We start from the raw sequence: 21,664 nt of genomic DNA, 5'->3' as shown, positions 1-21,664 counted from the left end.
CCCTCCCTCCCTCCCTCCCTCCCTCTCTCTCTCTCTCCCTCCCTCCCTCCCTCCCTCCCTCTCTCTCTCTCTCTCTCTCCCTCTCCCTCCCTCCCTCCCTCCCTCCCTCCCTCCCTCCCTCTCCCTCCCTCCCTCCCTCCCTCTCTCTCTCTCTCTCTCTCTCTCTCTCTCTCTCTCTCTCTCTCTCTCTCTCAGACAGTGTCTCAGATAGCCCAGTCTGGCCCTTTCCTCAGCTTCCTTTTGGTTGCTGTGATAAAACACTGACCGAAAGCAGTGATTTTTTTTTTAATAAAAATTTATTTAACTTTATTTATGAATACACTGTCACTGTCTTCAGACACACCAGAAGAGGGCATCGGATCCCGTTACGGAGGGTTGTGAGCCACCATGTGGTTGCTAGGAATTGAACTCAGGACCTCTGGAAGAGCAGTCACTGAGCCATCCCTCCTGCCCCAAGAGCGATGATTCTTTGCAGCTTGTAGGTTATGGTGCATCTTGGAGAGGAGTTAGGGCAGCTGCCCAAGGGCAGCACCTCCTAAAGTGAGCCAAGCCCTCTCAAACCAATCAAGAAAAATGCCCTAGAGATCTCCCCATAGGCCAGTGTGATGGAGGCAATCCCACAGCTGAGGCCCCTCTTTCCAGATGACTAGGTCAAGTTGACAGAAACTAACCAGCACCCTGTATAGCCAAGGCTCCACCTCCTGAGTGCTGGGACGCCAACTCTGCATCACCATATCCAACCAGTCTTGAGATGTCTTAACATCTGGTGAGGCAGGGGTAGAGACGGAGCTTGTGGGGAACCAGAACAGACCTCTCCAATACTCTGCCCAGTGTCTGCACAACGGTAGGCTTGCTTACAGGCTCTGCCATGAGGGAGTCCACCCCTCTGCATCTTAAGGCAGCTCAGAGCCCAGTGTGTGCAGGAGGAGGGGAGGAGACCAGACTGAAGACATACAAGAGGGTATAGGGGTCACAAGGGCACATCGAGGAAGATGGTTGGGAAAGGAGCTTGGGATACCCCAGTCTCCTCTACCCATTGGGTGGGTGGGGGCAGCTCTGGGCTGCATACCAGGTGTATGCCAAGGGAGACACCAAATGAATGGATGAGGCTGGGCTCACTGTGACCATGGCTGTCTCCTCTGCCTGCCTTTGTGTGACCACCATGGCTGACTGCCACCTTCACAGCCAATGGCCACACAGGTATGAGCTCAGGCAGAAGGCTGGGTGCAGCCACGTTGTAAAAATTCCGTGTTCTCCCAAGCCATGGAGGCCCCACTGGGCCCCACAAATATATCCTGCTCCAGTCTCTGTTCCTTGCCTGGAGCCCTTAAGGATGTCCGCTCATCCCCGGGCAGGATCGTCACTATGTAAATGTCTGTGCAAATGCTTCAGTGTGGGGTGACCGGCTCCACAATGAGGCCGGGCATCGTCTAAGGCTGTTACTTGGCTGGCATGGGACCCCAGGCGAGGACACTCCATTTGCTGTTTCTCCTGCTGCATGCTCTGCCTAAGCCAGTCATGCTGGTTGGGAACTCCGACTTCCACCTGGCTGGGGACTACCTCCTGGGTGGCCTCTTTACCCTCCATGCCAACGTGAAGAGCGTCTCCCATCTCAGCTACCTGCAGGTGCCCAAGTGCAATGAGTGAGTTTGCAGTCAAGTTGCAAGTGGTGGTGGAGGGGTGGGGTGGAGGAGAGTCAGGACCCTGGAAAGTGCCCAGAATGCATCTCTTCGGTCATTGCTAAACCTCCAGTTCTAGATCCAGCCTGCTAGCCCTCAGTGCCCCTCCCCTTGCACAATCTGTTGAAATTTTAAGTGGTTGTTTGCAACCCAGAGACCTGGTTTGTCCCTAAGTTACATCCCTGGAAAGACAGGATGTTTAAACTTACAGAGTCACCATCAAAGCCATCCTCAGCCACTCGGGCAAATGGGGGAGCCCCACTCCCAATAAGACCATGTCAAAGCCTTGTCTAGACATCAGGCTCTGCCTTGCCAGGCAGAAGGTGGTATTTGGGTAGCAAGCTCTGACACTGGACACTGGAGGGCAGCTTTGCAGGTCCCAAGGATGTGGCTGGGGAGACAGGGAGTGCTTCCGGGCTTGGGGAGTCCTCCTTTCCCTTCTGTGTGCCATTTGGGGTGACAGCTCCACTTAGAGACTGAGTCACCCTGGTCTTGCTCGGGAGGAGGGACATTCTGGGTGATAGGGAAGAGGGAGAAGGAGGGAAGGAGGGAGGGAGAGAGAGAGAGACAGACAGACAGAGACAGAGACACAGAGACAGACAGAAACAGAGACAGAGAGGGCTAAGGGTTGACTGGGAATTCACCACTTATACAATGAGGAGGATGCTGTGGAGACCTGAGGCTGGGGAGGCTGGTGCTAAGTGCTCTGACGCCTGTGATGATGATGATGATGATGATGATGATGATGATGATGTCTGTCATGATGTCACTAGCAAGGCTGACTGCAGCGGTAACGGTGGTAGTTAACATGGGTGTAGGCATGATGCTGATGGTGGTAGTGGTGGTAGCGGTTACTGTGATGGTGGTGATGAGGATGGTTGGGAGTGATGGTGGTAGTCGTGGTGATGGTTATGGCGTTAGTTGTGCTAATGATTTTAACGATGGTGGTGTTGATGTTGATGGCGGTGTTGATGGTGACCGTGTTAATAGTTATAATGGTGGTGTTTTGGTGGTGGTGGTAGTGGTAGCTGCATAGATGGTATAGTAGTTTGTTGGTGATGGTATTAGTGATGATAGCAGTCTGGGCAGTAATGGTGGTGTTGATGTTGGTGATAATATGGTGGTGGTGGTGGTGATGGTGGTGGTGATGGCACTGGGATAGTGGGAGATGACGGTGACAGTGGGGATGGCAGTGATGGAGGAGGTCACTGTGGACAATGGTAGGGGTCATGGGGATCACAGTGCGGTCGTAGGGACGGAGGTGACCAGAATGCAGTAAGTGCCAGAACCTTCTAGGGTGTTCCTTGTCAGATTTTCTCATGTGGAGAACAGAGCAGCGGTCCGTCCTATGCTCCGCCCTCGCCCCGCCCTCACCCCGCCCCTGTGGACACGCCCCTCGCCGTGTGTGTCCCTGCAGGTACAACATGAAGGTGTTGGGCTACAACCTCATGCAGGCCATGCGCTTCGCCGTGGAGGAAATCAACAACTGTAGCTCTCTGCTGCCCGGCGTGCTGCTCGGCTACGAAATGGTGGATGTCTGCTACCTCTCAAACAATATCCAGCCCGGGCTCTACTTCCTGTCACAGATAGATGACTTCCTGCCCATCCTCAAAGACTACAGCCAGTACAGGCCCCAAGTGGTGGCCGTCATTGGCCCAGACAACTCTGAGTCCGCCATCACCGTGTCCAACATTCTCTCCTACTTCCTCGTGCCACAGGTGATGCCTGGGAGATGCAACCGGGGAGGGTCAGAGGGGCAGCTGTCCCGAGGGCGGGAAGCTCTTCTTCCCTGCCAGGCATGGCAAGGAACATGAGCTGGGGCAAACAACAGTTCAGGCTTAGGGCTGGCCGACTTACTGGGAAGCCTGTGACAACTCTCTTCACCCTTCTGAGCCTCTGTTTCCCCATCTGTAAAGTGGGCTGATGAAACTCCATCCCAGGACTGACTGTGGGTTGAAGTAGTCAACCCGAAAAGAGTTTTCAGCACACAGTAGGTGGTCTGCAATGCCGTCATTACTACAAAATGCATCTTTCTCCAGAATGAGGACTAAGGAGCAGGCAGTATCAGCTTGCTCAGTTGCCCAGCACAGGGCCTGACTCATAGTAGGCCTTCAAGGAGTGAGGCCTCACTAGGGCCTGGGGAAATGACTCAGATGGTAAAGTGTACAGGCCTGAGTTTGGATCTCCAGCACCCACATAAAACACCTGGACCAGCAGTGGGGGAGGGGGTGTGGAGACAGGGGGATTCTCTGAGCTAGTCAGAGAAGTCTTGCCAAACTGGTCAGCTAGTCTTGCCAAACGGGTGACTTCCAGGTTCAGTGAGAGAACTTATCTCCAGAAATATGGTAGAGAGTGACTGAAGATGATGCCTAATGGTGACTTCTGCCCTCCATGTGTATACAGACATGTGAATCTATACACACATGTTCACAACATACACACATGTGTGCATACACACACACATATACACATATCCCAACAGTGCTGCTTGTCTGCTATTATCTTTTCATTTTGGGGGGCAGGGGAATGGGGCAAGAGACAGGGTTTCTCTATGTAGCCCTGGCTGTCCTGGAACTCACTCTGCAGACCAGGCTGACATTTTGAACTCACAGAGATCCTTCTGCCTCCATCTCCCAAGTGCTGGGAATAAAGGCGAGCGCTACTACTGCCCTGCTCACCTTTAACATTTTTTTTTTTTATTACATTTCCACTTATTGGGGGAGAGGACAAGCATGTGACATGGCACATGTATGGGGGTCAGAGAATGGTCTGTGGGAGTCGGTCCTCTCCTTCCACCAAGGGGATCTTGAAAGATTAAACCCACCCTCAGGCTTGGCCTCAAGTGCCTGTCCCTCCTCAGCCATCCCGTGAGGCTCTGGCAGCCATCAACCTGTCACCAGCCACGTGGGTGAAGTGCCCAGTCCAGCACAGGTGTAGAATATTAACTATAAATCAGATTGCCACACAGTAGGCCAGCACAGGTGTAGAATATTAACTATAAATCAGATTGCCACACAGTAGGCCAGCACAACTCTTAGAATTGCTGCTGCAGCGTTTACCTCGTGAAGTACCCAGAGTGGGGGCCAGACACTTAGTAGTGCTAACATTTTGATGTGCAATGTCTGGTCCAGGATTGAGTGCATCCATTTATCTATGTAACAGATATTTCCTGAATACCTACTGTGTGCCAGGGATGGCTGTAGGTGCTAGGGAAATAGCTGGGAACCAAGCACAAATCCTTGCCTGCATGCAGCCTGTCTTATATGAGAAAACATGGACAATACATATGGATGAACGAGTGACCCAGAATTTAGAAATGTAGGTAAAGTTGCCAGGGGAGGCCAGGCGTGGTAACACATGCTTTCAATCCCAGTACTCCAGAGGCAGAGGTGGGTGGAATTCTGTGAGTTCAAGGCCAGCCTGGTCTATAGAGCGAGTTTCAAGACAGCCAAGGCTACACAGAGAAACCTTGTCTCCAAAAACAAAACAATAATAAAAATAGCCATAGGTGGGTGGAGACTGAGGCAGGGTTAAGAGATTGGATGTTTTAGTGTGGTGATCAGATGGGTGTGCGGACCACAGGGGCGGTGTGTGGGCGAGCATCCGAGAGGAGAGCATTCCAGGAAGAAGAGTCAGCAGAGACTCCTGACAGTGAGCAGAGCCAGGGTCTGGAGAGTGGTGGCTAGGATGGAGTGTGGAGGTCGCTGATGGGTCTGGATGGGTACCCTCAAGGTCATCTGAAAGAAGGATGGGTGTGTGGTGTGTGAGACAAGGTCAGGGATGCCACCATCATTTGGGGCCTGAAAACGGGAAGGGATGGACTCCCGCCATGAGGGGGACCCTGTAGGCAGTGATCCTCGAAGAGTGAGAATGGAAGCTTTGTGCGGATTGACTTAGTCAGCCTGCATCAGACTTAGGGAGTCTAGCACCAGGTGGTTCATCATCAGTGTATTTAAAGCATGGTGCCATTTGGGAAAGTTTCCAGGCAATGGTCAGTCCCATTCCAGGTCCACAATAAAGCTTAAGGTGTGACTTTATAGAAATTCCTTTACAGAGTACCTATGAGGGTGAGGGTGGGTTCTATAGCTAAGGGGCCTAGAATCTGGTTTGGTCTCTGACTGGGCTAGCATAGAGGTCAGCACTACATGTGACATCTCCCCACTCTAGGGACAGTATCTTAGGATTTCTATTGCTGTGAACCACAGCAACTCTTACAAAGGGAAACATTTAATTGGGGCTGGCTTACAGTTTCAGAGGTTTAGTTCCTTACCATTATCATGGCCGGGAAGCATGGCAGCATCCAGGCAGACCTGGTGCTGGTGAAGGAGCTGAGAGCTCTACATCTTGATCTGCAGGCGGCAGCAGGAGACTGTGTGCCACACTGGGCATAGCTTAAGCATAAGAGACTTCAAAGCCCGCCCCCACAGTGACACACTTCCTCCTAATAGTGCTATTGCCTATGGGCCAAGCATTCTAATACACGAGTCTATGAGGGCCATACCTATTCAAACCAGCACAGAAGGGTTCTGTGAATCGGAAGTTAGGAAGGGAGAGTTTGGGATAAACATTCTGGGGGGATTTGGGTAAAGTCTGCCTCTGTAGCAAAAGGTGGGTGAGGTTTGTCCCTACAGATACCAAAAAGATTACCGGGTCATTAACAATATTCACTCTTAGCTTTCTGGAAGGAAGGCAGGTATTTTATCTCCCCCCATTGAGGAGAGACCCTGGCATGATTAATATTCCTGGTTTCCCTATTGATCTTTGGTCAGAAGGACCTTTATGCCTTCAACACCTATCAGGTGGGAGCTGGTGAGTGGACTTAGAGAAGAACCGGAGACTAGGGTTGGAAAAGTCACGTTTGAGATGGGAGGTGGACATTCCCGAATCCAAGCCTGAGAGGTTCAGGAGGGAGGGTAGACCTAGGGTTGGGCACTGGGATTTTGGGCCAAGACATGATGTTTGTGTAAGAGGCTGCATGAGACTTGTAAGGAAGATGGTGTGGTGTGAGGGAATCGAGGCTGGGAGCCTCATTTTGGGGTACACTGAGGCTATGAGGTCACAGCTGGGAGCCACGACCAAAGATGGAACTACCAATGACCCCACACAAACCTAGGGTGGGGTCAAGGAGGACCTGTGGCTGACGATGAGGCTGGGAGGCTGGAGGGATGGTGAGAGCCATGCTCAGGATGTGCAGGAGGAGCTCAGTCAGGGTTCCTAAGCAACGGGAAGAGACAGGGTTGCTAAGCAACACGAAGAGACAGATGTTACCACCTAGCCAGGGTGTAACTTGTAACAGGTGTAGGGGCACTAGGTGAATAAGGGACTGGTGTGGGTCACCCAGCCAGGGTGTGGCACATAGTAGGGCCTCACATGTACTAGGGTGGCCATGATGATGATGGTGTATAGTCACAGCCCTGGGTGTGAAGGTGTCCCAGGGTAATGATGTCAGACGGAATCCCTCTCCTAACACCCCTCCTTCCCCCTGGGCAGATCACATATAGCGCCATCACCGACAAGCTGCGGGACAAGCGGCGCTTCCCTGCCATGCTGCGCACTGTGCCCAGCGCCACCCACCACATCGAAGCCATGGTGCAACTGATGGTTCACTTCCAGTGGAACTGGATCGTGGTGCTGGTGAGCGATGACGATTACGGCCGGGAGAAGAGCCACCTGCTGAGCCAGCGTCTGACCAACACTGGCGACATCTGCATTGCCTTCCAGGAGGTTCTGCCCGTACCAGAACCCAACCAGGCCGTGAGGCCTGAGGAGCAGGACCAACTGGACAACATCCTGGACAAGCTGCGGCGGACCTCGGCTCGCGTGGTGGTGATATTCTCGCCGGAACTGAGCCTGCACAACTTCTTCCGTGAGGTGCTGCGCTGGAACTTCACGGGCTTTGTGTGGATGGCCTCTGAGTCCTGGGCCATCGACCCGGTTCTACACAACTTCACAGAGCTGCGCCACACGGGCACTTTCCTGGGCGTCACCATCCAGAGGGTGTCCATCCCTGGCTTCAGCCAGTTCCGAGTGCGCCATGACAAGCCAGGGTATCCCATGCCTAATGAGACCAGCCTGCGGACTACCTGTAACCAGGACTGCGACGCCTGCCTGAACATCACCGAGTCCTTCAACAACCTTCTCATGCTTTCGGGGGAGCGTGTGGTCTACAGTGTGTACTCGGCCGTCTACGCGGTGGCCCACACCCTCCACAGACTCCTCCGCTGCAACCAGGTCCGCTGCACCAAGCAAATCGTCTATCCATGGCAGGTGAGGGCCTAGACTCACAGGGACTGGCTCCACCATCACCATGCTCAGGGGCTGGGCAAAGGGATACAGGAAGCCACAGGGCATCCCCTATCTCCAGATGCTCAGCAAGCACAGGGTCTGAGTTCGAATCCCCAGCAGCCATGTAAGAAGCTGGACTTGGCTGTGGGCGCTATAAACCCAGCGCTGGGGCAGGTAGAGATGGGAGGTTTGTTGGCATTGATGACCACCAATGGAGCTCCAGGCTCAGTGAGAGACTCTGTCTTCGGGGGATAAGATGGGAAGTGAGAGAAGGACACTTGATGTCCTCCTCTGGGCTCTGTGCGGGTGCTCAGGCATGCATACTCCCCCCCCCTGCCTGCCCCCCACCCCCATACATATGCTACACACACACACAGAGCAGCCCAACTCTGTTCTATTTCGGTCACGTATCACCACCCTAGTCCCTCGTTCTAAGTACCTACGTTCTGAAAGGTGCAGTTCTTTGAAAGGCCTTTGGCTGCCTGCTGTGCGCCAGCTCCTGAGTGCTAAGAAGTCAGGAGCAGCCTGTGTCATTCCTCAGGGCTGTGCTCTGGCGCTATCCACATGCTCACGAGGATGCGTCCTCACGGTTGATCTTGCACACTTAGGGAGGCTGACACACAGGGAGCACAAAGTCACAAAGCCAACTAAGGACTGAGCTAGGACTGCGGTTCAGCCACAGGCTGCTCTGTTAGGAGCTTGTTCTAACTGGCACCGGTGTCGGGAGCTTCCCTAAACCTATCTGTGGTTTAGGGGAGCAGGAATGATGGGTGGGGGGCAGTGCCAGCTGCTGTTTACAGTTGAGAGAGCTCCTGAGGGATGCCCCAGATGACTTCTAGGAGAAAGGAGAAGAAAGCATTATTTTCAGCTACTGTTCTAAGTTTTTTCCCTCTTTTTTCTTAATGTTTTATTTATATGAGTTTTTGCCCGTGTGTTATCTCTGTGCATCACATGCGGGCAGTGCCCGTGGAGGTCTGAAGAGGGCATTGGATCCCCTGGAACTGGTGGTTGTGAGGTGCTGTGTGGGTGCTGGGAATTGAACCTAAGTCCTTGGAAGAGCAGCCAGCGCTCTTAACCGCTGAGCCGTCTCTCTGGCTCCCGTTCTAAGTGTGTAGTGTGGCTCCAGAGCCTAGAAGAATCCTATTGCTTCCATTTTGCAGAAGAGAAACTGGAAGTTTCTTCTGTCAAGAAACTAGAAGTCCAGAGAGGCTGAGCAACAGGGCTAAAGCCACACAGGGCTAAAGTGGCAGGGCTGAGTCCCCAACAGTTCCATGTCCCCAGTGTTCCCACTAGACAGGTGTTGAGGCTGGTTTTGGGGGTGGGGAGTGGGGTAGACTCTCAAATGTCTGGTCCCGTCGGATACCAGCTCTGCTATCCTTCTTTCTGACCCCCTGCAGCTACTCAGGGAGATCTGGAATGTCAACTTCACACTCCTGGGCAACCAGCTCTTCTTCGACGAACAAGGGGACATGCCGATGCTCCTGGACATCATCCAGTGGCAGTGGGGCCTGAGCCAGAATCCCTTCCAAAGCATCGCCTCCTACTCCCCCACCGAGATGAGGCTGACCTACATTAACAATGTGTCCTGGTACACCCCCAACAACACGGTCAGCTTGGAGGGTAGCGCCTCGGGGCTTGTCAGGAAGGGGCTCCGGGGATGCATCAGCAGTGGCCGGCAGGGTCTCCGTTTGGGGTGTAGGGTCTAGCTAGGGTCATGTCCTTCTTTGTCAACTGAGAGCTGTGGATTTGAAGGTTCTCCAGCTCCAGGAGACTGGGAATCTGGGGCTTTGGCTCACAGCCCTGCGCTCAAGTGCATGTGGCTCCCACATCAGCCTGGCGTGATGGGTTAGGCTTGATTTCAACACCAGACAACTGATAAGAAGCGCTTAATGGGTGCAGGGTGTATTTCCGCTCAGGGTTTGAAGATGCAGTCTGTCTTGTTGGGAGGGTACGGTCATAGGAGCCTAAGGTGGCGGACCCCATCGCATCCACAGACAGGAAACATAGAGAGATGGGTGCTGGTGCTCACTGTCCCATTTTATTCAGGCCAGAACCACAGCCCATGGGATGAGGCCACCCACATCCGAGGTGGATCTTTCCTCTGCTAAAATTTTCCAGAGACATCCTCTCAGACATACCCAGAGATGCATCTTCACAGATCCTAAATCTCACCAAGTTGATAGGATTACCCATCACAGGGACCAAGGCCACTGCTCTCCCCATTGTATAGGCTAGAACACTGAGGGCACAGAGAGGTTGTGTAATCTCCTTAACGCCGCACAGCTTGTCTATGGTAGAGGCTTTCTCTACACAACCTTCCAGCCAATCACCATTGTTGAGTCTGTGGAGTGAATCAGGTTGACGTCTTTCTGTTTCCTGGAGCTCGAATCGCAGACGTTCTTTGTCCCAGCTGCTGTAGGCAGAAGCCGAGGGAGAGGTGAGGCTGGTCCCTGCAGAGGCCAGGGATCTGCTTGGCTTCTCTCCTGCTGTATGGCACCCCCTGGCTCTCCTTGGCTTGTGGAAGCTCTACTCTGATCTTTGCCTCTGTCACCTGATATCTCTCTGTGGTCTTGTCAGTATCCATGCGTCCCCTCTGTGTAAGAACACAAGTTCTCTCGGATGAGGGACCCTTCTTTTCTTTAAATATATATGTATATATTTAAGAATATATATATATATATATATATATATATATATATATATACACACAATGGAGTCAGGTTGCATACTTAGGACATAGGCATTAAGACCTACAAGGTCTTACTCAGTCTACGTTCCCATTGAAATGCACAGCCTGAGGCAAGGGTCACGTGGGATAGATTATTACAGACATGCCTTTAAGTACCAAGACTGGGAGCTGGGAAAGCTTGCAGTAGGAGAGCAGAAAAGCCAGTACAAGGGAATGTCCTCAAGTCAGACACTGCTGCGACCCACAGTTGCACCACCTTCGTGTTACCTTCCAAGGATCTGCTACAGAGCTGTGTTCCAGGGGAGAGAAACAGGCAGTGTGGGTTGTCCGGATCCCATCCCCCAGTGGCCACAGGTGGCTCTGGAGTGCTAAGCCCTTGGGTTTCCAGGTTCCGTGTGACTGGGTGTCTCAAAGCTCCTGGCTGACATCTTACACCACAGCCCCATGGCAGAGTGTAAGGCGCGGCCTGCTAGTTGAGGCGAGGCCAGTCAGTGATGGCTGCATGAGAGAGATTGTCCTGCATGAGTCTGGAGGGCCACAGAGCCTTTAGGATATTAGGCAGCCCTGTCTGTGCCAAGGGGGCATTTGGTGGGCAGTGACAGGCAGTGACCACCACTCTGGAGTCACCCTCCTTTGCTAACATGTATGTGGCTGCTCTGGGTGACCCCCCTGGAATGATTGTAACCTCCATCCTAAGGTCCCCAGCCCCAGCTGTCTGATGGTAAATGTCCCCAAGACAGAGGCGTAGTAGGGCTGCTCTGAGGTGCCCAGCAGTCTACCCTGCATGCCCCATCCAGGTTCTTGTGAGACCCGAAGCCCCTTACTGTGACCCTTGCATTCACGGGTAGGAAAACCTCAGCGGAACCAGCTGGTTTGCCGTGGATATGTCTCCCCAGTGGGGACCAGAATCCCACCACTATGACCCTAAGATCTCCATCCTTACAGTCTAGTGAACACCAGTGACTTTAGGTTCTTCATTATTTCTTTGCTTGTGTGCTCTATGGTGATGGGAATCAAGCCCAGGGTCTTATACATGCTAAACAAGCTCTCCACCAGCTGGCTGAATTCTTCTCTTCCCCCTTCTTTACCTCTCCCCTCCTTCCTTCTTCATTTCCTCTCCCTCCTTCCCTTCCTCTTTGCCTTCCCTCCTTCCTTCTCGCTTCCTGTTGAGAGTCTCTAACGCAAGCTGGTCTCAAATACACTATGTAACTGAGCATACATCTGAATATCTGATCCTCCTGCCTCCACTTCCTAAGCCCTTGGGTTATGGAGTGATGGGCTCAACCCCAGGGCTTCTTGCGTGCTAGGCCAACTGAGTTACATCTCCATTCTCTTCTTCGGGTTTCTTATGTAGCCCAGGATGGACCTTCTGCAAGAGCAGCCAGGGCTCTTAACCCTTGAGCAGTCTTTCCAGCCACTTCTTCTGTTATTTACCTAAGTTGGTTTTTCTGTGTTGGGAGAACATGACCACCATGCTTTTGATCCTTTTAATTTGGTCAAAGCTTGCATCACAGCCTAGTGCGGATCTGTCCCGTGGATGCTCATCTGTACTTGGTCAGTAAGATGCTGTGCTCTGCTGCTACAGATCAGAGCATCCTGTTAGAGTGTCCCGTTAGAGCATGTTGTTTTATGGTATTGGTCAAGTTTTCCACTTCTCTGTGGGTCCTCTGTTTATTTCTATGTAGTCATTGAAAACATGGTGTTGACATTTCCAACCATTATTATTGAATACTACACATTCTCTGTTTTCCGTCCATTCTTTCTTGCTTTATGTATTTTAGGTCTCTTTTGTTAGGGGTGTATGTGTTTATGCAGGTACTTTTATACTGGAATGTTCTATGTATGCATATGCACCCGACTGCAGCTTTGGGGGCTGTGCTGAGCCCCACGGCCCAGTTCTCTAAGACAGTTTGCTCTTCTGTCTTCTCACTGTGGGGACTCCAGGCTCTCCCTGGCCAAGCTGAAAGCCAGCCATCCCCAGTGAAGCTCCCCTCTGTAGCACTACCATCCTTCACGGTGTTTATAGCTGTCTATCACATTCACAAAGATACTGATTTCACTCCGGCAGGGCTCTGCATTGCTGACTTCGCTGCCATACCCCAGCATCTGGCATCTGTTTGTGCTCCAAGTTTCTCTGTGTGTGCAGGTGTGCTTACGGGTGTGCAGGTGAATGTGTGTGTATGTACATGTGGAGGCCAGCGATTAACCTCTGCAGCTGCCTGGCTGTTTTTTTTTAAGACAAAGTCTTGGACTGGGACCTAGGATTTGCCAAATAAGTGAGGCTGACTGGGCAGCAGGCCTCATGAATCCTCTGGTCTCCAGCAACCCAGCACCGGCATTGACACGCGTGACCAACCACACCTGACTCTTGACCTGGGTTCTGGAGATGGAATTTGGGGCCTCAAGCTTTTGTGGGAAGCACACTACCAATGGAGCTATCTCTCCAGAGCCACCATCCATGTATGAGCAAATGAAAGCCACTAGGAGGTCTCAGAGGTGCAAGGCAGGCCTGATCTGCTACTCAGGAGCTGGTAAGAGGTCTTGAGTTCAGAGGTGGAAGAGACCTGGCAATGTGTGGTGGGCCATGGACAGATCTGTGTCTATGCTGAGGGCCGTGCACCTCTACAGTGCATGCTCATATTCTTGGCAGAGAAGTCTCCGTAAGGCACAGGAAGCCCAGGAGTGGATTAGATGTTTAATTCCTTTAAATTGATGATGATGATGATGTGTGTGCACGAGCCCACACATGTGTGAGCATGCATGCCGAGGGGCACGCATGGAGGTTAAAGAACAACTTTGTGTACTTCTTGCCACCTTTACTCCGGGGATTGAACTCAGGCTATCAGGCTTGGCTGCAGACACCTTTACGAGCTGAGGTATCTTAGCCCATGGATGCTTACTTGTGACTGGTGTGAGTCACTCAAACTTCTCCATGGAGTGCTAGGGAGGTGACAAGTTATCTAGATATGTCATCTGATGGCCAGATACAAGGAAGCCCTGTGTGAGTGTGTGTGTGTATGTGTGTGTGTGTGTGTAGAGGAAAACAAGAAAGCAGAGACCTCAGACTTGAGAGAGGCAAAAAGAGATGGGCTCTGGTGTTGAGGGATCCTTTTGTGACTCCCAGGTCTGAACCTTAGGCCCTCCTTGTGTGTGCCTATAAGAGGTCATTCTCCTTGGTCATAGAAATGATGTCCATAGGTTCTAGTGGCTGCTCACCCACACCTGTGACTGTCTACGGCCTTCCCTGTCTCCTGCCTCTACCATAGTCTTACCCACACTTGACTCCCTCACCGGGCTCAGACACTGCACCCTCCTGATGCTCAGTCCCAATGTCTCCTCTGTGTATCACACCTCCTTTCATCCCACGCTTGGCAACCTTTGTGTGCTGGGCTCCCCTGCAGTAGAGACAGTGGCGCAGGCACTTCCCTTGGGTTCAGGCTCACCTGAGACCCCTGGTCTTCAGAAGGACGTGCCAACCGGGAGTCTTGGCTGTAGTGACAGGGAAACATGGTGTCTTAGTCAGGGTTTCTATTCCTGCACAAACATCATGACCAAGAAGCAAGTTGGGGAGGAAAGGGTTTATTCGGCTTACACTTCCATACTGCTGTTCATCACCAACGGAAGTCAGGACTGGAACTCAAACAGGTCAGAAAGCAGGAGCTGATGCAGAAGCCATGGAGGGATTTTCTTTACTGGCTTGCCTCCCCTGGCTTGCTCAGCCTACTCTCTTATAGAACCCAAGACTACCAGCCCAGGGATGGTCCCACCCACAAGGGGCCTTTCCCCCTTGATCACTAATTGAGAAAATGCCTTACAGTTGGATCTCATGGAGGCATTTCCTCGATTGAAGCTCCTTTCTCTGTGATAACTCCAGCTGTGTCAAGTTGACACAAAAATAGCCAGTACAATTGACCCCTTGTCAACTTGACACACAAACACATCACTAGTAAGCCTCAACCCTTACATTCTTATTCATCCCCAAGATCTAAATAACTTTAAAAGTCCCACAGTCTTTACATATTCTTAAAATTTCAATCTCTTTAAAATATCCATCTCTTTTAAAATCCAAAGTCTTTTTACAATTAAAAGTCTCTTAACTGTGGGCTCCACTAAAACAGTTTCTTCCTTCAAGAGGGAAAATATCAGGGCACAGTCACAATCAAAGCAAAAATCAATCTCCAACCGTCCAACATCTGGGATCCAACTCACGATCTTCTGGGCTCCTCCAAGGGCTTGGGTCACTTCTCCAGCTATGCCCTCTGTAGCACACATGTCGTCCTCTGGGCTCCAGATGCCTGTACTCCACTGCTGCTGCTGCTCTTGGTGGTCATCTCGTGGTACTGGCATCTCCAAAACACTGCGTGACCCCTTCAGTCCTGGGCCTTCAATTACAACTGGGGCTGCACCTTCACCAATGGCCTTCCATGGCCTCTCACAGTGCCGAGCCTGAGCTGCTGTGTGACCCCTTAATGCCTTCAAAACCAGTACCACCTGGGTGACCCTTACACATTACCAAGTCCCACTGCAGAAGGAGTACAACCTTGCCTATCTCTGGAACACAGCCTTTTTGTGCTTTCAGAAAACACTTCCCAGAAGATGTCACCTCAACAATGCTGGTCTCTTCTTAATCACCGCTAATTTCTTAGCTCCAGCTAACCAGCATCAATAGTCCCAGTAATGCAAAGTTTTTGCTTTATTAGTTCTGTTATCTTGTTAATCATAGCTGATTCTTCAGCCCCAGCTAACCAGAACTACAAAATCTTTACAATAAAACAGCAATGGCCCTGAAGAGAGTCTTTAATTTTCCCTCTGAAATTTCACAAACCAGGCCTCCATCTTCTGCACTGTTCTCAGCATTATCTTCCAAGCTCCTACACAACATCTGACAGAGCTCTTAACAACGAATGGATCTTCAAGCCCAAAGTTCCAAAGTCCTTCCACAGTCCTCCCCAAAACATGATCAGGTTGTCACAGGAATACCCCACTCTGCTGGTACCAATTTGTCTTAGTCAGGGTTTCTATTCCTGCACAAACATCATGACCAAGAAGCAAGTTGGGGAGGAAAGGGTTTATTCGGCTTACACTTCCATACTGCTGTTCATCACCAACAGAAGTCAGGACTGGAACTCAAACAGGTCAGAAAGCAGGAGCTGATGCAGAAGCCATGGAGGGATTTTCTTTACTGGCTTGCCTCCCCTGGCTTGCTCAGCCTACTCTCTTATAGAACCCAAGACTACCAGCCCAGGGATGGTCCCACCCACAAGGGGCCTTCCCCCCTTGATCACTAATTGAGAAAATGCCTTACAGTTGGATCTCATGGAGGCATTTCCTCGATTGAAGCTCCTTTCTCTGTGATAACTCCAGCTGTGTCAAGTTGACACAAAAATAGCCAGTACACACGGTAACAGAATAAATGGTGACGGTTCAGGTATGGATGGATCCAGGATCTCTCGCTAGCTTTCAACCCTCTTCCACCAAAATCAGGTTTTTCTTTGGCCATGATGTTCTCTTTGTGATAAGATGGCTGCCAGAACTCAGGGGGTTGTGATCTATCTTGTCAGCATCTTCAGGAAGTCTCCTCTTCACCTTTGGGTGTTTTACCAGAGGATGATGGATTGGGTTAGGCCACAGGCAAAACCGAGAGAGTCCTGCAGAGATCCAGTTCTAACAGCAGTTCAGACAGGGCCAGGTTCCCCTCTCCTGATAGCTGTGGGAAAGATCAGGGTCCTCCCAGAGGGTAGGAAACAAGGCTCAGAGTCTCTCGCCTTCTTCCCTCCAGGTCCCCGTATCCATGTGTTCCAAGAGCTGCCAGCCTGGGCAAATGAAAAAACCCATAGGCCTCCACCCATGCTGCTTTGAGTGCATGGACTGTCCGCCAGGCACCTACCTCAACCGCTCAGTAGGTATGGCTCCCACCCCCGCTCTGCCCTTCATTAGCAGACCCCAGGTCCTCTGTTCATGGCTCAGTGTCCCCACCCTGTCCTGGAGTTTCCAGAGGTCCCTTCACTTTGCCAGGGTCTCTGGGGTCTTCCCAGGGGATGCAAGTATCCAAAAGCTAGAGACCAGGCCTGGTGCCTCTTGTGGCTTCCATGAAGCGAAATCCCCAGTAGAGGTTTCTGTGTGGTACTTCAGGATCAGCCCCCACACTGTATGCCAAGCATGTCACCCACGGAGCCATCTCTCCAGTCCTCATTGACTGGATTCCTAGTTTAAAGCCACTTTCTTTCTAGACCACTGACTCCAGTGTTTAGGCTCACATTAGTGCTTAACACAGTTCAGGGTTGAGTGAAAAGCTTTCACAAGGCCTCATTGGTTAAAAATTAATTGGTGATTTCACCTCTGGACAAAAACACTTGCTGTATGCCCAGCAACAAGTAGGGGCCCCAGCTAAGTGTGTGGAAGGCTTCAGCTGGCCTGTCTGTCCCAGCTGTCAGCGGCCTGTAAATAAGGCCTAGCCTTTCCTGGTCTCTGGGGCTCTCTATCTCCGTACCTACCACAGTATCTGACTCTTAGTGCTCTCTGTGGGTTTGGTAAAGAGCTGTGGAGATGTGGTTGGTAAAGAGTTTACCTTGCAAACATGAGGACATGGGTTTGATCCCTAGAAGTCAGGTGAAATAGAACCAAGCAGGGTGGCATGCACTTGGGACCAGTGTCAGGGAGGTTGAGACACATGGCTTCCTAGGCCTCACTGGCCTGCCAGGTTAGCTCACTTGCCAAGTTCCAGGCAAACAAGAGAGCTCGTCTCAATAAGAAAGGAAAGAAGGAAGGAAGGCAGGCAGGCATTTGAAGAACAATACTGATATTGTCCTCTGGGCTGTACACCCATGTACACACACATGCACATGCACACATGCATACACGCACACACACACACATACACACACACACACACACACACACACACACACACACACTCGTGCACACACACCATGTAAACACACATACAACAATCCCCCACCCCCCGCCGAAGATGTGGTTACTAGAGAATGATGTCTTGGCAGAGGCCTTGAAGTTGGTGGGTTCTGAGCAAGGAGACCTGGGGTTTAAATCCTGATTTAGTAACTTACCTGATAACTCACCTGCTTTGTGACTGTGAAAAAAAGTGACATAAGAGAGCTGGGTCTGGTTTGTCTGTGAGATGAGGTGATAAGGAAGCTTTGCTCAATCACAGCGGGAGGAGTTCCTTTAGCCTCTCTCTGCCTCAGGGCCCAGGCACAGAGAACTGGGCGGGGTGGGGGGGCGGGGGGGGCAGTACAGGGGCTCACATGTGGGGTCCCACTGACAGGAGTTGCTGTGGACTCTTGTAGATGAGTTTAACTGTCTGTCCTGCCCGGGTTCCATGTGGTCCTACAAGAACGACGTCGCTTGCTTCAAGCGGCGGCTGGCCTTCCTGGAGTGGCACGAAGTGCCCACCATCGTGGTGACCATCCTGGCCGCCCTGGGCTTCTTCAGTACGCTGGCCATTCTGCTCATCTTCTGGAGACATTTCCAGACGCCCATGGTGCGCTCGGCGGGCGGCCCCATGTGCTTCCTGATGCTGGTGCCCCTGCTGCTGGCGTTCGGGATGGTCCCCGTGTATGTGGGGCCCCCCACGGTCTTCTCCTGTTTCTGCCGCCAGGCTTTCTTCACCGTCTGCTTCTCCGTCTGCCTCTCCTGCATCACGGTGCGCTCCTTCCAGATTGTGTGCGTTTTCAAGATGGCCAGACGCCTGCCAAATGCCTACGGTTTCTGGATGCGTTACCACGGGCCCTACGTCTTCGTGGCCTTCATCACGGCCGTCAAGGTGGCCCTGGTGGCGGGCAACATGCTGGCCACCACCATCAACCCCATTGGCCGGACCGACCCCGAAGACCCCAATATCATAATCCTCTCCTGTCACCCTAACTACCGCAACGGGCTACTCTTCAACACCAGCATGGACTTGCTGCTGTCCGTGCTGGGTTTCAGCTTCGCGTACGTGGGCAAGGAACTGCCCACCAACTACAACGAAGCCAAGTTCATCACCCTCAGCATGACCTTCTCCTTCACCTCCTCCATCTCCCTCTGCACGTTCATGTCTGTCCACGATGGCGTGCTGGTCACCATCATGGATCTCCTGGTCACTGTGCTCAACTTTCTGGCCATCGGCTTGGGGTACTTTGGCCCCAAGTGTTACATGATCCTTTTCTACCCGGAGCGCAACACTTCAGCTTATTTCAATAGCATGATCCAGGGCTACACGATGAGGAAGAGCTAGCCCCACCCACTGGCCTCAGCAGCAGAGCCCCCAGCCACGCTACAGGTGTTCCTTGTTCCTCGGCATTCTTTGCAGTGTAGCTATTTTTACCCACATAGCGCTTGAAATTACCCATAATGCACTCTCCTTACCCCCCCCCCCCATCCCCGAACCCCGCTCGAGCCGTTTCACTGGCTAGGACCTACAACCCACTTATGGAAGAAACCACCAAGGTGACCTATAGGGCTCCAAGGATGGCCCACCACTGCCATCTGGTGGTCATAGTGAGCACCTGCGGGGCTGTGGCCCATGCCTTCCTGCTCATGGCTAGTGTGGCTGTGAGGCCAACCATGGTGGCTACCGTGCTCTCCAGATGTCTGTTAATCTGTGTTTCATTCCGGTTCCTGGGGAGCACACTCTGGGACTCCTGTGTTCTAATGGTCAGATGAGCATCATGGGCCCTCCATTGTTGCTTATGAATAAACTTCCCTTGGGTGAAATCAATGTCCCTTCCTGATTTCAGAGATTTCCTGAGGAAGGTCATAGACACCGTCTGGGCATTCATTGTGTCTGGGTGACCTTGGGCCAACTTGTCTTTGAGCCTCCACTTGCCCATCTCTGAAATGGGCATCATAGTTGCAGGTGTTGATGTTTGGAGGCTGAAGAAATGGAAGCTGGGATGAGCCACCCTTCCGGAGGAGATATGGGGAGAGTCACAGCATGGTTGCAATAGACAGCCATGATGGAGCCCTGGATGGGGAGAGGGAGCCCTTGAGGCTTAAGAAGAGCTTCCTTAAGAGAGAAAAGCACCGTAGATAGCAATGACAGGGGGCTGTAAGAGACTGAATCTTCACTTCTATGGAACAAAGGGGGTTCCTTACCCCAGGGTGTGTGTATACACTATCCAGGGAAATACACGCTCCGCTGTGTTATCTCGGCTACTCGCCAGGAGTCCCAGGGCAGAAAGGCACTAGACAAAAGTGAAGTTATAATGCAAGGTTGTTTTAGGCCTGGGCATCAGGGGCCTGGGCTCCCGATGGCAGGGAGGAGGGAGTCTTTCAGGTCATAGCAGGTTTGCTGAGTGAGCTGTGGGGAGATATGGTCTGATTCCAGAGAGAGAGAGAGAGAGAGAGAGAGAGAGAGAGAGAGAGAGAATAACACAGATAGAACACAATAAGGTGAAAATGTACACAGTGGGTGCGCAATAAATGCCAGTCACTATAAATTCACATGCTTCTGAAACCATCAGGGCAATGTAAAGTTGTGCTCTGTGTGTGTGTGCACATGTATGTGCAGCTGAACCTATACATGTGTGTACATGCGTGTGGAGGCCAGAGGAAAACATTAGGCACTATTTATCAGAAACCATAGGGTGATAGAGAGATGAAGTCTCTTATGGGCCTGACACTGGCTGACAGGCTAGGCTGGAGCCCAGTGAGCCCCAAGCATCTGCCTGTCCCATCTACAAGCACAGGCCACCATGCCTGGTGTGGAGGTATGAATGGGAACAGCACCCCCCCCCCCATGCACATATATACTTGAATACCTGGCCGCCAGTTGGTGGAACTCGTTGGGAAGGTTTAGAGGGTGTGGCCTTGGAGGAGGTGTGTCACTGGGGGGCAGGCTTTGAGGTTTCAGAAGCCCAGGCCACCCTAACACTTCGCATTCTGTTTTGCTTGTGGTCTCAGCTTCTGCTCCAGCTTCAGGTCTGCCTGCCTGCTGCTATAATCTTCACCATGGCGGCCATGAACTCTGCTGCCAATCAGAATATTTTTTTTAAAACGATTTTTACTTATTTTTATTTACATTGCTGTTCTACCTGCATGTTGGTCTGTATGAGGGTGTCAGATCCCCTGGGCCAGAATTACAGTTCCAAGTGGGTGCTGGGAATTGAACCCAGGTCCTTTGGAAGAGCAGTCAGTGCTCTTAACTGCTGAGCCATCTCTCCAGCCCTCCACCCCACTGTATCTTGAGCCCTAAAATAAATGGGATTATCTTTAGCACAACAATAAGTAACTATTTTTTTCCTTTAAATTTTTTTTTAATCTTTTATTTATTTAATATATGTGTGCTTTGCTGCATATGCATCTGCCTGCTTGAAGAGGGCATCGGATCCCATTATAGATGGTTGTGAGCCACCATGTGGTTGCTGGGGATTGAACTCAGGACCTCTGGAAGAACAGCCAGTGCTCTTAACCACTGAGCCAACTTGGCCTCTCATACTCGTGTGACAAGCATTTCAGTGACTGAGCGATCCCCCAGACCATATTTTTTTTTTTTAGTGTCTGTGTTTCAAGAACTTCCTGTACTAGAGACCACAGTGCCAACCCCTGTGGAAAACCCACCTTTCTGAAACTATTTCCCAGCCTTACCCTGCCCAGCAAACAAGGCCCACAGGCTTGGTGATCCAGAGCCCGCATGTTATAGCCACCTTGGCACTGCTATCTCGGGGGCGTCATGCTTCTGGGCAGAGCTCTGCCTAGTACACCCGTATCTCATGGTGGGCTCTGGGCAGCGTCCTCTGATCTTGCTGTGTCGGGGGCTCAGACCTGATCCCTTGGTGCTCACCAAGGGGGCAGTGCTCTAGTGTGAGGTTCCAAGCTGTTCTTCAGAGAGCCTGAGCGGCCAGCTCAGAAGCACCCAGATCTCAGACAGGAGGGCAGGCATTGGGGTTGTGGTTTGGGGCAGGACAGAGGTACAAACTTCCTGAAGGTTCTTCCAGTGGAGGACATGGGGGAGGCTTTTCAAATCTACTCTGGGGGTGATCACAGTTTCCCAGGAGTTGGGAGGTGGGGC

The 21,664-nt window shown here is 51.8% G+C and overlaps 1 protein-coding gene across 1 annotated transcript; it reads left to right on the top strand.

The window, feature by feature from the left end:
- The first annotated feature begins 1,452 nt into the window (after positions 1–1,452).
- On the top strand, positions 1,453–19,018 carry Tas1r2 (taste 1 receptor member 2). Its single transcript, XM_021161366.2, has 6 exons — positions 1,453–1,643; positions 3,097–3,397; positions 7,170–7,946; positions 9,362–9,571; positions 16,433–16,556; positions 17,961–19,018. Exons 1-6 carry the CDS (start codon positions 1,453–1,455, stop codon positions 18,887–18,889), a joined length of 2,532 nt encoding a protein of 843 aa, XP_021017025.1. The 3' UTR covers positions 18,890–19,018.
- The last annotated feature ends 2,646 nt before the right edge of the window (positions 19,019–21,664 follow it).

Source organism: Mus caroli, unplaced genomic scaffold, assembly GCF_978045245.1.
Source record: "Mus caroli unplaced genomic scaffold, Mus_caroli_1 scaffold_6, whole genome shotgun sequence".
NCBI lineage: Eukaryota > Metazoa > Chordata > Mammalia > Rodentia > Muridae > Mus > Mus caroli.
This window is presented reverse-complemented; position numbering and strand designations above follow the sequence as displayed.